The sequence below is a fragment of the Oryzias melastigma genome, linkage group LG16 (genome assembly GCF_002922805.2).
Source record: "Oryzias melastigma strain HK-1 linkage group LG16, ASM292280v2, whole genome shotgun sequence".
In the NCBI taxonomy this organism is placed as follows: domain Eukaryota; kingdom Metazoa; phylum Chordata; class Actinopteri; order Beloniformes; family Adrianichthyidae; genus Oryzias; species Oryzias melastigma.
The window spans coordinates 26,202,450-26,218,660 of record NC_050527.1 but is presented as its reverse complement, the minus strand read 5'-3'; the positions used below and the strand labels follow the sequence as shown (position 1 = coordinate 26,218,660).

Below are 16,211 nucleotides of genomic sequence, written 5' to 3'. Positions count from 1 at the left end.
GAAAAAAAAAAAAAATGTGTTCCATCCTCCAACCAACAGAGAACAAAGGCCTTGACCTTCAAAATAATTTAGTCGACTTAAAGTCAAAGATTTTGGATTCAAAAATATTCTGTTTCAGTTACAGATCACAACAACAAAAGCTACATTTTCATCAATCAGTCGATGTCATGGAGTTCTGCTCAGCAGTACTGCAGGGAAAACTACACGGACTTGGCTATGATCGAGAACCAGGAGGAAAACATGGAGGCTCTGAATGCTAAACCAAACAGTTCTATGGTCTGGATTGGTCTTTATCGAAAACCCTGGACCTGGTCTGATGGAACCCTGAGCTCCTTCAGAAACTGGTTACCCTCTGGTTTAAACAACAACAATGGAAACCAACACTGTGGAATCGAGTTTTCCACCCATGGTTGGGCCGATGAGCTCTGTAGTTACAAAAGAGTTTTCATATGCCACCAAGGTGACCTTCAAAAGAAATCCTGAGATGTTTTACAAGCAACATTTTGAAAATTTGTGACATTTTTTTCTGTTCTGCTCAGTTTCAAGGATGAAGACCACATTGAAATTGAAATTCATCACTGATTCTGACCTGACTGACCCAAAAGTCAAAGCCCAGATCCTGCAGCAGGTACATCTCTGCAACTATTTTCTTTTGGCTGAAAGACTTCTATTTTCTAAATATTTTTCTCTCTTTTAGCTTTCTGCTTTGCTCACAAAAGACAGATGGACCGACTTCAGCCTGCAGTGGACGATTCAACCCCAAAAACCCTCAGAGTGATGCAAAGATGGTCCTCCAGCTGACCTCCACGTCTTCATGCTTTAGAAGATTTTTGAAGATGCATTATAGTTGTGTCAGTTTAAAACAAACTGAAAAAACTAACTGATATATTGTGTGTAATAATTAATGTCACAACATCTTTTTGTTTCCTTCTTCTCGTTTTCTCTTTATTTGATCTTTTCTTTGACTGAATAAACTGGTAGAGAATGAATGAATGCATTTTCACAACAATAAGAAAATTTATATACACACACTAATGTTCATTAATGTAATTGGCTTGTGTTGATCAGCATTTAGTAAATGGTTATATATTGTTTAAATATAAATATGTCTTAAGAAACACAAGAAGATCACTGCTGTTATTCCCATCACTGCTACCCTGTGTTCTAAGGCGGAGGTCCCCAACTAATTTAGCAAGAGGTCCAGTAACCTTGTCAGCTTGGGGGGGGGCTGCACCCAGAGAATCACCGCGCTGTGACAGAACAAAACGCTCCTATTGGATTAGTATTTAGTATTCTGATTTGTTCACTGAAAATGTCGCATGCCCAAAGCTGAGTTCCTGATTTGCAGATGCGACGCAGCGACCTGTCCAATTCTAGGTATTTACATTTTGGTTGCACCGCCTGATTCACGCCTGGCCACTCGCACATATCACGCCGCGGGGCTTCAATTCACCTCAGAACACACCTTGACCATTGATTAGCATTGAAACTAGCCGCTGTGTGAAGCGCGTTTGGCGTGAAAGCACCTTGACTTTGCTTGGCACCCACAGTCCTTCACTGCTCTCAGCTCAGAAATGAAGGAGGCGCTGTTAATACAGACATTTGAAACTGAATAAACATAATTAGTTTTCTCTAGTCAGTTAGTCAATATGTGGTTTCTTCAGTCGTCTGTATCTGCTCTATGGTCATTATTATGATTTTATTTATTTACTGATTGATTTATATTTTTATTCATTATTTAACTTATTTAATTCATTACTTTGTGTTAAAAATAAAGATATTTGAGAACGTTGGAATGTTTTGTCAGTGCTTTTCTTGTGGAAATCCTGATGAGGCCCAGCCTCGCCCAGACTCTGCCTCCAGTGGCCCCCAGGTAGATTGAGTTTGAGACCCCAGACCTATATGTTCTTAAAACAGATATCGTTTTACAGCAGGAGACTCATTTGAATAACACAACAGATCATCTACTCTCCTCCCCACAGTTTCAATTCATACACTCAGCCAGTTATAACTCAAAGCAAAGAGGTATTACTACACTGATCAATAAAAATGTTTCAGTCATACTGACACTGTCTCAAGTCCAGACCAAAGATATGTAATTATAAACATTATAATTGGAAATACAAAATATTGCATAGCCAGTATACAGTACGGTCCAAATGTTGCTGAGCCCTCTTTTTTCACAGATTTTTCAATTTGCTGTCAGCTCACTCTCAGGCCCCTTCCGGGTCATTTAGCCCTCCAAATGGAGGGTTATGAAAAAATAGTGTCTAATAATTCGGACTTCACTTTTGTTTGATGACATCACCTATATATATATATATATATATATATATATATATATATCCATCTTCTTGACCGCTTCTTCCCTTTCGGGGTCGTGGGGGTGCCGGAGCCTATCCCGGTTACTGATGGGCGAAGGCGGGGTACACCCTGGACAGGTCGCCAGTCTGTCACAGGATATATATATATATATGTATATACATACATAACAACATTGTTTTTATAACTTTAAAAACGTCATGCTACAAAAAATGTCATTACTTACATTTAAATGTAAACGTCTGTGGTTCAGAGCGTACTCACTTCTCAGCGCAACGCGGTTTATCCTCGTGACAGGATTTTGTATCACTCCACTTGGAGGATCGGATTTAAAAAAAAAAAAAAGAATTCTGGAAACACTTGCGCTAAAAATGCCCCTTTGAATGGAGGGTAAGGGGGAAGGGAAGAATTTGGTCTGGGCCTGAGTCCACAATTCTTTTAGGAGGAGACTTCAACCTGGCCCTAGACCCTGAACTCAACAGACTCAGTTCAGTTGTACTTTTGGCATTACTAGTTGGGCTTAAAACAGCCTGATATCAATTTCATGATACAAAGGCTTGTCATAAACATGCTTTTAACTTGGGTATTGTGAGAACATACTTGAAACTACAGACATTAAATTCACATATTATAGGTTAAAAGCTTCTGATTCAAACAAAGGTTCAACTTTTTTGTGAAAGAGTTTTGAAGATATAAACATTTGTCTGGTGGTAGTGTATATTGAATCTGTGGCATTGGATAACAAGTTTAGCTCAGCAGAGAGAAAAAAACTTTTCTGATCAATTTTACATAAAGACTTTGTACTTGAGACAATGAGAATGTGTAACACTGGATTCCTCAACTTGTGTATATACTGTCAGTCACATTGAGAGACTTGTAGCTTTTCAAACTATATGTTTTTTTTTATTCAAAGCTAAAGCTCATAAATTACCACAAAAATACAAAATGTTTTCATTAAGAGGAAAGAGTCTCAGATCTAAGAAACACAAACTTTTAATCTGCATGCAGGACAACTAAAGAAACAAACCCTGGAGGAACAGTTTTTAGGTGAAAGCAAACGTCTGCAAAAAATCAGAATCAGGAGTTTGTTTTGGATTCTCAAGCATGAAGAGGTGGTTGTACCAGACACCAGATGATAGAAAGGAACAACAACATGATTTCAATTTACAACAACCACCCCCACCGGGAAAAAAATCTTTGAAGATAAAAGTTTACATATTCAAATTCTCCACATCCAGGATTTAAAGGTGATGCTTCTCCATCTAGTTTCCCTGAGAAGCAGCTCCTCCATGAAGATCTGTGAGTATTGATCTGATTCTACACTAGACTTTGACAATGAGACAGTAAAATGATGAAAATATAAATGTTTGAGTTCTAAAAACCCAAATATATTCAATTTCTAAAAGATACAAATTAAGTCCAGACACAAAGTTCTAAATAATATTTTTCATTTTCAGCCTCATTATTTTACTGCATTGAAAATTTTGTGCCGATTCTGTTTGGTAAAATATTGCAAATTATCATTGCATTAGTTAATCTGAATGGTATTATTCTTGATTTAATAACTAAGTAAAATTACTTTTATTTTGGGGAAAATTTTGACTGACAACATAAGAACCAAGAAGAGGGATGGATTTTCTCTAAGGAGAATTCTAAAAAGTAAAAAAGTAAACTTAAGTTATAGAATACCATCAATTTAGTGTAGTGTAAAACTAACTTGTGTACACTTTCCTTTTCTAACTTTTTGATTTTGCTCTTTATTTAGTAGTTTGCTTTCTTTTTATTTTGTTTTATCACTTTTTTATGATTTTGTATTCACATATATGTATGTATGTATATATATATATATATATATAATTATATATATATGAAGGGGGGTAATTATTTTGTGGAAACAGACTTACATTTAAGCACCAGATTACTCAAGCAAATCCTAAATGTAAATATCCTTAATTTGTTTTTTCAGGTAGCCACGTTTCTTAAATGTGATGTAAAGCGGAAGCTTTATTTCCATAATCAGATTAAAGGAACAAAGAAACTGCATTTCCATACGTAGATTTTTTCCTTGAAAAACCAGCTTTTTCCAGGAGAACATTAGCATGACAAAGGCGGCAGAGACGGAATGAAAGAAAATAATGAAGTTCCTGTTCAGTAGTTGAGCTGTGAAAGCACTGTTACTTGTAACAGTTTTTTTAAGGCTTGTGTCTGCAAAAGGAGAATAAAACACTGCAATTTCTAACCAAAAAACTAAACTTTCATTGCTTAAGTAATCGTGTAGAAAAAAAATCCCCAGATTTCCATTTTTTTAGATAAGCATGTTTGACTTGAGGGGTGAACCTGAGGGACCCAAAAGTCGACGCCCAGATCCTGCAGCAGGTAGATCTCTGTTTCTCTCTTTTCTTTTGTCTAAAAGAGTCCTGCTTTCTAAATGTTTTTATTTATCTTTTAGCTTTCTGCTTTGCTCAGAGAAGACAGATGGACCGACTTCAACCCCAAAAAACTCCAGAGTGGAGCGTTGATGGCCCTCCAGATTTTTCATGCTTTTGAAGATAATGTTTCATCTAAGCTATTTATTACTTTAAAGTGAAAGTAGAAGCTGCTATTTTGTGTATATTAACAATTGTCACAACTTTTATTACTTTGTTCTCTTAGTTTCTGTTTTCTTTTCTTTGTCTAAAGAAAAAAGCAGGGAAACTAGAATGTGTAGAGTTTACAATTTTACAAGAATAAGAGGCTGGTTTAAATTTTGTCCGAAAAAATAGAGTTTTAAAATCCAACTTTAATCATCTTTTCTTTTCAAAGTCTTCCCAGTGGTCTTTTAATTATGATGATTCCATTTTTAGAAACCTGTGTTCTTTTCTAGTAAATAATTTCTGCAGAGCGACGGGAGTTAATTAGAAATTCACCTTGAGTTTTGGATGCGACCGTTGGCCCAGCGATACACCTCCATTAATATCCCATCATTCCTTTTTTTTTTACACTTTTTTTTTTTTACACTTTTTTCCCAGCAGAGTGTCTGGACTCTGCTCTCCTGCTAACTACCTGACCAGTTCCACCTGTGCCTCCCCTTTCTTAAGATGCTCTCTGTCTCCCACTATACCAGAGTGTAAAGAGCCTTTTGTCTCATCTCCAGCCCTTTGTGAAAATTCTGTACAAATTTGTTTCCTGTTCCTAAGTGTTCGTTTGTCTAGTCCTGCTTTCTGCCTTTTTTATGGTTTTGGATTTACTGTCTGTTTGGACTCAAGTTGGATCATCTCCTCAAGCCAAGAATGGACCTTGTCTGGAATCCTACTGTTCTCAGTTAAGGCTTCTACTACAACTTTCTGTGTCCGTTGCCTCTACTGGTCAGGAGGATCCAGAGGTCTCCTCAGCTCTTCAACATTTTTCATTCTTCTGTAAAAGCTCATTATGAAATAAATACGACGTTCTGAAAAACAGTAAAGTGAAATTAAAAAAAGCTACTATGGAAAATAGTGGTTTATAAATCAGAGTTTCTGGAAAAAAACACATTATTATAATAATATTCAACATAATTAAAAAATAATTATTATGTTAAATGTTTTTTATTATAAAATGATTTTTAAGCATGTTTTAAAGCAAATATTAGATATATTTAATGATAAAATGGTCAATTAAAATTTTTTGTGCAGGTTTTTTGCAATTTCATGATCTTTTTATTGATTGAAAGGACTTTTATTGGAGTGTTGTTTGATTGAAAAAGGTCGTATTTATTTATTTAATTATGAACAGTTTGGGCTTCCATAGGGAGGAGCCTAAACCAGGTAAATTAGGAAATGTTTGCAGCTGCTGACTGTTTGAAGAGGAGTGTGGTCTGGATGAAGCTCAAGAAATGACCTTCAACTTCACCAAAAAACACCAGCTGATGGAAGGTTTAGCAGGTAGGATTTGTGAAGCTTTTGTGGCATTGATGCATTTACCAAGTTTGGTGGTTATTTGACATTTGGCAAAAAGTTTTGTTGTTTTTCTAATGAAATCTTAAGGTGCTTTTCCTTTGTTTTCATTTCATCATCTATTTTTTTTTGTCTTTTCTCTGAGATTGCTGAAGCCAAAAAAGTTCAATCTGGCTTATTTTATTATTATTTTTTAACTGAATTAAATATAAATAATAATTTAATTATCATTGCCACTGGTTCAATAAGAATTTAATGGGGTGCTCTTCAGTCAGAGCAACATTCATACATTAAAACAATAACTGAGTGTGATTAAAACCTATGTCTCAATATATAATAAATGCCTAAAAAAGTGCATCATTTGGTCATGAAAAAGTACAACCAAGCTAGATAATTAAAAACAAAGAAACACAATTAGTGTTAAAATGGTCAAAACCAGAAAAAAAGGAAACAAAATGTCACATGACCACAGAGCAGTTAATTTGCATTGCACACTTCTTTTATAGGTTCATATTTAATCTTTTTAATTTTTTTTATTCATGTTTGACATATTTATTGCAGTTGGATTAAAAACTGTTCAATGTAATTTTTTTTCATATTTTCTTACTCTGCATTTACACCAGACGCAATTTGTGCATCAAATTTACACACCATCCACTCGTCTTTTAAAGCGATTTCTTGTTTTTATTAGGCAGAGAAATCTTTTGAATTAGTTCATTATGGAGATCCGTTCTAAAGAGACTCTTTTTGTATTTATTTCCTTTTAATAAGCAAGCCGGGAGCTTATTTGTTTTATTTTGGAAATTATCACATTCATGGATTTTTAATGTATCTATTTGCAGACTGCAAAGAAGTTGTGAGTGCTGTTTACGTGATTATTGTGCGCTCGTTGCCCACAACCTGCAAGAATTTAGGAAATAATAAGAACGTATTTTGTTTGGGTGTGCTACTGCGTATCACGTGCACACACCATGTGTGCGGCATTTGCACGTGCTCAGTTTGCAGCCAGTACCGATGCATTTACCCCACGCACGACAATGGTACATTCCATATTCATGGCGTTTCTTGAGGTCTCTGTACGAGCTTAAAGGGAACTGAAAGACACACCTGTGCTCCTCCTCTATATGACCCTCCATGGATCTGGACACCCCAAAAACCCACAGGACAGTGCAACCGACTAAGGGTTTACTTGGGTCGCAGGTTGGAGAGTCATTTCCGAGTAATTTACGTTCCGCTTTGCATACAATACACAACAGCCTTATATTGTCAGGATTATTTTCATCAAAATGACGGTAAATAAAAAACTTTGTCTTAAAATCAATAAATCATTCAGAACAAAACTACAGGAGATAAGTATGAATAAAAACCCTCTCAGAAAAAGCAGTTTTGCATATTATGTAAATGTTTTTGGCAGTCAAGTCCCTGTGACGGGTTCAAGTGTCCGAGCTCATCCTCAGAACGTCTGCTGCTTTCAGAACTGTGAGTACCACTATATTTACGGGATATATCAGCTTGTGTTACAGGAATTAACAAGACAAGATTTAATTAAGGTTTGTAATGTGATTACATTTTGTGTTTGCCCTAAAAAATAAATATTTTTGAGAAATTGTCTATTCTTTATGCAAAGTAGAGATAATATCTAGATATTTAAAAAAAAATGACTACAATATTTCAGGCTTTTCTGCGTAATTTCAGACACATCTATACAAAACTTTTTCCATCATCAGATATGTTCGGACAGCAGGGAATTTCTTCAAATATCTCAAACACTTAGAGTTCCATCTGTGTTCAATCCTCTGCAGTGAAATCAGAGAATGGATAAGTACGCACCACTGATGACTCTGGTCCTTTTGGGTAAGTTTTACCTTTTGTTTAAAGCTGTAAAGGATCATTGACAGATTGAAATTCATTCGAAATGAGTTTGCAATAAACGTTCAACTGCATAGAATCTGTTCACTGTTCAGATATTGTCACAAATACTTGCATGTTTTAACTTTCTGAGTCTTAACACATCAAATTATTTATACATCCCAAAAACACTTTAGCCAGAAAAAAGTTGATTTTTGAGAGTTCTATTTTTCTGATCACTTGAATGACATAATTCATGTTTCATCAGTACTCCATAAAACCAACATTTAACTTGACCTGAAAAGTACCTCAATGCAGAAAAAAAATATTGAAAACATTTAAATCTATTTTCTGGTGAGCTGAAATCTATTCAAACTCCTATAAGAATACAGTAACTTCACCTTGTCCCTCTCCATCCAGGCTGCATCTCCTGCTCAGAGGTCCCCCTTCGTCAGTACTACTATGTTAACAAAACTATGAGCTGGAGTGAAGCTCAACAATACTGCAGAGAGAAATACACCGACCTGGCTACGTTTGACAGCATGGATGACTTGAAGAGACTGAAAGCCAACTTTTCCTACTCCTGGGCTTGGATTGGTCTTCATGATGATCCAGCAGCTTGGAGAACATCCATGGGAAATGAGAGCAACTCCTGGAGATGGTCAGCAACAGGACAAACCAGCAGAACTGGATTCCAGTCGTGGAACAGTTACAGTCCAGATTACTGGAAAGGAACGGAAACATGTGCAACAATGGATGGAAGGGGGCAGTGGAACGATAATGTCTGCACTTCATCCTATACTTTTCTGTGCTTTAATGGTAAGGAAAATAAATTAAGTTCATTTTGAACATTATGTTTCCAGAATTACTGTATGAACTAATTTAAACTTAAACAAAAATCAAAGAGGGACTTTCCAAAACAAACCATCAGAACTGGAATCCAGTTGTGGGACAGTTAGAGTCCAGATTATGAGCTGGGAGTGGAAACATGTGGACTGATAACAGGGAGGGAAAAAATAAATAAATATTGGTTCTGGTGAATGTCACACTCTCCAAATTATGAACTAATTTGAGCTTTAATAAAATCATTTGGGGAAAGTAAACCCTAACCCAACAGAGAACGAATCACTAAACAATAAAATAAAATGACTACCATGACTCCTGTTTACAGCAGTCAGCACAGCACTCCTTCTGTCCTCTCTGTCTAGGCTTTTTAAGTAATGAGATCTACCCATACTCAGTCAAAAATGTTTTTCTCTTTCAGTTACAGATCAAAACAAGAAAAGCTACATTTTCATCAATCAGTCAATGTCATGGAGTTCTGCTCAGCAGTACTGCAGGGATAACCACAAGGACTTGGCGATGATCGAGAATCAGGAGGAAAACATGGAGGCTCTGAATGCTAAACCATCCAGTTCTAAACCTTGGATTGGTTTGTATCGTGAACCCTGGACCTGGTCTGATGGAAGCCTGAGCTCCTTCAGAAACTGGTATCCCTCTGGTTCAGATAACTATGGAGGAAACCAACACTGTGTTACTGAGAATACTGACCATGAGTGGGGAGATGAGCGCTGTAGCATCGAAAGAGTTTTTGTCTGCCATCAAGGTGACCATCAAAGAAAGGCTGAGATGTTTTACAAGCAAAATATTGGACTTCTGTGACATTTTTTTTTCTGTTCTGTTCAGTTTCAAAAATGAAAACCACTTTGAGGATGAAATTCATCACTGATGCTGACCTGACCGATCCAAAAGTCAAAGCCCAGATCTTGGAGAAGGTAGATTTCTGTGACTCTTTTGTCTGAAATAGTCCTGCTTTATGAATGTTTTTTCTCTCTTTTAGCTTTCTGCTTTGCTCACAGAAGACAGATGGACCAACTTCAACCTCCAGTGGACGATTCCACTCAAAAATACTCCAGAGTGACGCAGTGATGGTCCTGTAGCTCACCTCCACCTTTTGCTTCTGAAGATAATTTTATGTTAGCTACACAATATATTATATTAGTTTAAATGAAGCTGTTATATTGTATACATTAATGATAGTCAAAATAGCTATTATCAATTTGTTTATAAGAAAATCTCAGATAAACTCAAATTACTAGTTTGTATTTTTTACCAGAAGTGGAGTCTTTGGTTTGATTTTTGTTTTTAATCCCAAAATAAAACGTTTTAAACATTTCTGTGTCAAACCAGATTAGATTATTTTTGCCAGACGCCGGAGCCAAGACGGGGCACTTTTATTCGGGTGAAATTGAGGCTATAAACAACATAAACCAGAAATCATGCAACCTATTTTCTGCTCACTGTGTTTATTGTGTCGTAGATATGTCATTGTGACAGCCAACCCCAGTCTCTCCTTTTTACACAATACGTGTAACACAGATATGTACATTTAAGTCCACATGAGACAAAAGTATGAACACACGTTTCATGCTTAGTCATTGTATGAAGAGACGAGTCATGCAGAAAAAGTGTTGTGAATATATAATTCAAACCCATGGCAGAGTGAAGGTTTGAATACTAGTACTTCCTATATAAATGGTGGGTTATCGCATGAACGTACGTGAGTTCGGAGTCTTGCTAGATCGGCAGCAGAGTCTGAGAACACAGTGAGACCGCGGCTATCTGTGAGTCATCTCCCATAGCTTCACTGCTTTGGTGTCCACACCGAAGCCGGACCGGATTCAGTAAGGACGGCAGCTGACAGCTCCTCATTTTTTTTTTTTTTTTTTTTTTGGAGCATAATGGTTTTATTTTCTGAGGCAAAACATACTGTGTACAGTCATGGCCAAAAGTTCTGAGAATGACACCCCCCCCTAGTTGGATCAAAACACAGTAACTCCATACTAGGTCAGGATTTGACAGGGAATTCGGCACACAGCGAAACAGTAGCGCATGGGTGGTGTCCGCCAAAGAGCGGTGCGCAGCTGGTGTGCGGCAAAAGAGGGGAGGGGGCATCATTTACGGCTCGGAGGTCGTGGAGCTTTGATTTAATATGAACAATCAGCACGTCAAAAAACATCAATTTTTGATACCGAGGTCTTGACCATGCGTCAATATGTGACTTGGGGATGTGTTGATTTGGGGAGATGTAGGCATTACTTTTATTACCAAAGTACAGAAATTGGCAACAATTAGGAACTGAAACAGAAACCAAAGAACTACGTTGGCACCGGAACCGCATAAAACCCAATTGGCGCCCAACACTACTTATCATTTACATTTACTATTTACTTGTAACTTACATTTCACACTTAAGTTCAATGATAAATCTACATTTCAAATTAACTGTTAGTAAGTAGATTTATATCCAAAACTGGATGTCATGGATAACTCTTTAATTTGTGATAAATACTGACAAATTGTGATGTCAATTCAGCACATTTTGATAGAAAGGTCTAAAAATTGTAAAACTGTCTCATAATTTCAATGAAAGAAACTTTTACTTAAATAACTTTAGTTTAAGAATGACAGGATATTTTTATTTTTGTACATAATTGTACAGTCATGGTCAAAAGTTCTGAGAATGACACAAATATTACATTTCCACAAGATCTGTTCCTTCAGGGATTTAGGTGTTTGCCAGATGTTTCTATCAGTGGCGGGCCGTGCATTTCACACCTAGGCCTTCAGTAGTGCTCCATCTGAATCAACTCAACCCTCAATAACTATTTTATGGCTATAAAACTTCTACTGCAGGTACAACTGCGACACACATAAAAAAGCATAAAAAAATAACCAGATAAAATTGCAATAATATTTAGGTATATAGCAAAATTTTACTCACCAAAAATCCGGATTATTTGTACACAAAATCCATCCTTTCTATCCTCAAGAAGATTTCAATCACTCTGTCGTGCAGATTATCCGTGCGTTTTAGTTCCATCAAGAAGTCCTTTTCTATCGCCATGGAAGCTAATGCTGAAAGTCGAGCCTGCCCTGACGTATTTCTGGCATAAGTTTTAATTCGCTTCGGGGCTGAGAATGTCCGTTCAACAGAAGCAGTGGACACGGGGCTTGCTAGCTTCGGAGTTGCCCGACCCCGCTTAACAATGTCCAGCTTTTCTTGAAAAGTCCGTCTTGAAAACGGCTTTGACAGTAAGTCTGCAACCAAATCCATTTCTTCTCCTCCTTCAGCCATTGTGGATTGACAAACCAGCTATTAAATTCGATATATTTGCCTGTGCAGGTCGCTACAGATTCAGTTTATCAGGTCTTCCTAGTACACTCTCCGATTATCCAATCACAGCGCGTGAAAATCCTGACGTTTCCGTGGGCCTGCTAGCTGGCCTATCACGTGGTCTCCTCCAGATCTGATTGGTTGAAGCAACAGTTTGGTGGACCATTATTTTATGCTACAGGGCCCGCAAAACTGATTGTGAAGGCCTTCAGGCAGATTTCTTTGACCCTAGCAACAAATGGTGCTGCAATGTGATTGGTTAATGCTTAAATAGGAAAATACACGTCTGGAAGCAGCGCAACCAGGGAGACAGCAATGAAAGGACGAAGACAGAGCATTTGGAATTATAGAATACGTATTCACGGAAATAAATAATAATTAATATCAGTCTGTGATTCAGATATTTTTAGGCCAGCAGAGAAGGCCTTGCAGGCCCTGACGGCCCGCCACTGGTTTCTATAGTATAATGACATACAATTAGAAGCATTTCACAAGTATCAAAAGCTTTTATTGAGAATTATGTTAGCTGGTCCTTTTGTGGCAGGGCTGAAATGCAGTGGAAATGTGGTTTCAGTGATAGAGTTCATTTTCAAGGCAAATAGGGACTATGCAAATAATTGCAGTTGAGTGGATCACTTCTCATAACATTCTGGAGTTCATATAAATTTCCATGAAACTGGAGACTTTGGAAAAAATAATAGTTATGTCATTCTCAAAACTTCTGGCCATGACTGTATTCCAGAGTCTAGAAATCAGCTGTTTACTTTCTCGGAGACTCTGTCCTCCATGTCTATTGACCTTGCTTTGTGCAGTGTTGGAAGACGGAGATGAAGGGGGCCACTCCAAACTGTTACCACAAGGTTGGAGCCTTGATTTGTCCAAAATGTTTTGGTGTCCTGAAGCATTAAAAGTTCCTTTCACTGGAACTAAGGGGCCAAGTCCAACTCTTGAAAAACAAGCCATCCTCCACCAAGTTTCACACTCGACACAATGCAGTCTAAAATGTACCATTCTCCTGGCAACCTCCAAACCCACAATGGTCCATGGGATTGACCGATGGAAAAGCGTGATTTATCACTCCAGAGAAGGCATCTCCACTGCTCTAGAGTTCAATGGAGGCAAGCAATTGCATCCAACGCTTTGCATTGCACTTGATGTGTGACTTGGATGCAGCTGCTTGGCCATGGAAACTTGTTTCATGAAGCTCTCTGTTCTTGGGGTACTCTGAAGGACACACAAAGTTTGGAGCTCTGTAGCAATTACTGTGAGGAAAGTTGGCGCCAAGTGATAAGAACAGCTGATTGTGATTATTTGGATGGATGAGCCAATACTTTTGGTCAGACATTTGTCTTCCATTAAAAATTAAAAACACCAAAAGAAAAGTTTTCATTGGAGTGGGTAATCTGTTTGATTGGCACAAAAACATTGCATTCCATTTTCGTGACAATTAAGGTAAATATAAAACACACCTGCAGTCTCCTGAAGATGTGGTCTTTCCTCTCTACGATTCTTCACCTATAAGGATTAACCTCCTGTACGGTTGCATGTGACTCAACTTTAACTTTGTTTACAGGATGAAAACCCATTTCCGCTCAATTTACATACCAGTTTGCATGTAATATACAAAACAGCCCCAATATGTTGAGTTTATTTTATAAAAAATTATGGTAAATTAAAAATCTCAACTGTCTTGAAATCAACAAATCATTTGGAACAGAATTACAGGAGAAAAAATGAAGTGTAAAGAACAAACTTGACTAAGAGACAAAGCAGCTTTGCATATTATGGAAATATTTCGAGCAGATAAGTCTCTTTAACAGATTCAAGTGTCAGATCTCATCCTCAGAACCTCTGCTGCTTTAAGGACTGTGAGTATGATTATATTTTGACAATTTTAGCTTCTGTTACCGGAATAAACACAAGGAAACATTTTTGTGAGATTACATTTTTTGTTGCAATTCAGAATTTGTTCTTTAAATGTTATACTTTTATGGTAATTTCTATCAACAACCAAAGCAAATATTTTTTTTCTATCAACGATCCAGCTCCAGGAAACTGAAATGTATGCTTTTAAAACTACTTTTATAAATCACACTATCCAGAAAAAAAATCTTTTCTGAATTATGTTGGTCTTTTCCACAAAATTTCAGACATAGCGTTTCAGCTTTTGTCCTTAATGAAGCATGAAGGCATATATTCCAGGTTAAGACATGTTTGGACAGCAGTGAACTTCTTCATAGATCTCAAACGTTTAAAGATTGATCTCCATGTTTTTAATCCTCTGCAGTGAAATCAGAGAATGGCAAAATATGCACCCCTGATGACTATGTACTTTCTGGGTAAGTTTTACACAGTAGAATGTTTTATGGGGGGGGACAGAAAGGGTAGCAAGTGAGTATTTTAAAGAAATAGATTTATACATATACGAAATGGCTTCTATATGTGTCTGCAATCGTCAATGAAGCATGTATTGGTTTCTTAATCTTTACTATTAATGATACAAATATTGACTCATAAACTCGGGGAACTTTTGTAGTCAGATTCAATAGCATTAGAATCTGTTCAAACTAAATGTGATGACAATACCTTGAGGTTTTATCCCCTGAGTATTGCCAAAGATTTAAAATTACTTTCCGCAAAGAACAACACACCCCTAAAAGTATGTGTTACCAGGAAGTTTATTTTTGAATTTGCTGGTGGATTCAGCAGATTTTGTTCGGAATATTTTAAAATGTGATCCGTTTTTTTTAATCATTATTTTTATCAGCTGAAATCAGCTGAAATTGTTTCTTTCCTTTCAGGGCTTTTATAATCTTTTAAATACTATACTAAATTTTATTTTATGAGGCACCAAATGTGAAAATTCACCTCATTTAAATTACGTGATAATTTTACCACATTTAGGCATTTTTTTTCTTCTGTACTGAATTTATGTCAAAATTTACTACAAATAAAACCATCTATTTCTATAACATTTAAATATTTTTGATTTTAACATTTTAAAATTATTATTTTTAAATATTTTAATTTTGTATATAAATGAAAATATATAGATGTTAAATGTATAGTTATGAAAGTGTTACATTTAAATGCAATTGTTCATTTTAAATGTAAGTGGTCATTTAATATGATATCAATCTGAAGTCTTATTTTAAAAGTTAATTCAAATCAAAACATAAATTTCAATTCTAAATGGTATATCTATATGCTTAAGAAAATTAAGTGTAAAATGTAAATGATATATACAAATGTTGTATTGAAATGTAAACCTAAGTGTTAATTATACATGGTAGATGTCTACCTTAGTCTTAAATCTTACTCTAAAATTAAATGTTGTATCTAAATGTATAGGCTATTTTAAAATTATAGTAAAATCTAACTTATAAATCTACATGTTAAATCAAAATGTAAATGTTGAATGTCAGTAGTAAATATAAATGTTTTAAATGTAAACCTAAATTATATAAATTATTAGTGTAAATGTTCAACATTAACGCAAATTTCAGGTTTAATTTTCAAAATTAAATGTACATGTTATATATAAATGTTAAAAATACCTATCTAAATTTTATATCATATGCTTAAGAAATAATAAATGTTAAATATGCCATAACCTCGCCACCTTATTAGTGCGAGTTAGGGGCGGGAGACATCCGCGAATACACCGAATCTGTGGAGAACCACCGTCTCAGCCCACCTCCAGCCAGCAGTTGAAGAATGTCTGCTACTGATCAATACTCATCAAAAGCATTTTTTAAAACATGCTGTATAAGTCATTAATTAAAGATCATTGGAGTATTGCTCAACATAAAGATTTTATTTTTAATTCAGAACTGTTGTGTACTTTATGACACAGATGTGGAGTGTCACTCTGTCTCTCTGTGCCTTAACACCAGGAGTATGTGCACTTCCTCCTTTGTTAAATTATTAACACCTGCCGTGGATGATAATTA

The 16,211-nt window shown here is 36.1% G+C and overlaps 2 protein-coding genes across 6 annotated transcripts in view; both read left to right on the top strand.

The window, feature by feature from the left end:
- The first annotated feature begins 136 nt into the window (after positions 1-136).
- On the top strand, positions 137-926 carry LOC112136501 (L-selectin-like). The gene is made up of 3 exons (XM_024258227.2): positions 137-460; positions 540-628; positions 698-926. The coding sequence occupies exons 1-3, from the start codon at positions 163-165 to the stop codon at positions 776-778; spliced, it is 468 nt and encodes a 155-aa protein (XP_024113995.2). The 5' UTR covers positions 137-162; the 3' UTR covers positions 779-926.
- A 5,142-nt stretch (positions 927-6,068) lies between these two features.
- LOC112136502 (C-type mannose receptor 2) overlaps positions 6,069-16,211 on the top strand; it is a 13,079-nt gene continuing 2,936 nt past the window's right edge. Inside the window, exons 1-7 of one of the 5 annotated variants that reach the window (XM_036215949.1) lie at positions 6,069-6,221; positions 7,648-7,712; positions 8,036-8,087; positions 8,502-8,900; positions 9,346-9,687; positions 9,768-9,856; positions 9,922-10,218. In XM_036215949.1, the coding sequence (XP_036071842.1) occupies positions 8,048-8,087; positions 8,502-8,900; positions 9,346-9,687; positions 9,768-9,856; positions 9,922-10,002 (951 nt within the window). In that variant the 5' untranslated portion in view covers positions 6,069-6,221; positions 7,648-7,712; positions 8,036-8,047 and the 3' untranslated portion in view covers positions 10,003-10,218. Of the gene's footprint in view, positions 6,222-7,647; positions 7,713-7,960; positions 8,088-8,501; positions 8,901-9,345; positions 9,688-9,767; positions 9,857-9,921; positions 10,221-16,211 lie in introns of those variants that run through there. The other 4 variants (XM_036215950.1, XM_036215948.1, XM_036215947.1 and 1 more) reach the window with 4 other exon arrangements.

Bases quoted from the DNA above. Each gene is read 5' to 3' on its own strand.
- LOC112136501 (XM_024258227.2), top strand. From the start codon at position 163: ATGTCATGGAGTTCTGCTCAGCAGTACTGCAGGGAAAACTACACGGAC. The intron at 461-539 runs GTGACCTTCAAA...TGTTCTGCTCAG, and splicing joins AGTTTTCATATGCCACCAAG to TTTCAAGGATGAAGACCACA. The intron at 629-697 runs GTACATCTCTGC...TCTCTCTTTTAG, and splicing joins AAGCCCAGATCCTGCAGCAG to CTTTCTGCTTTGCTCACAAA.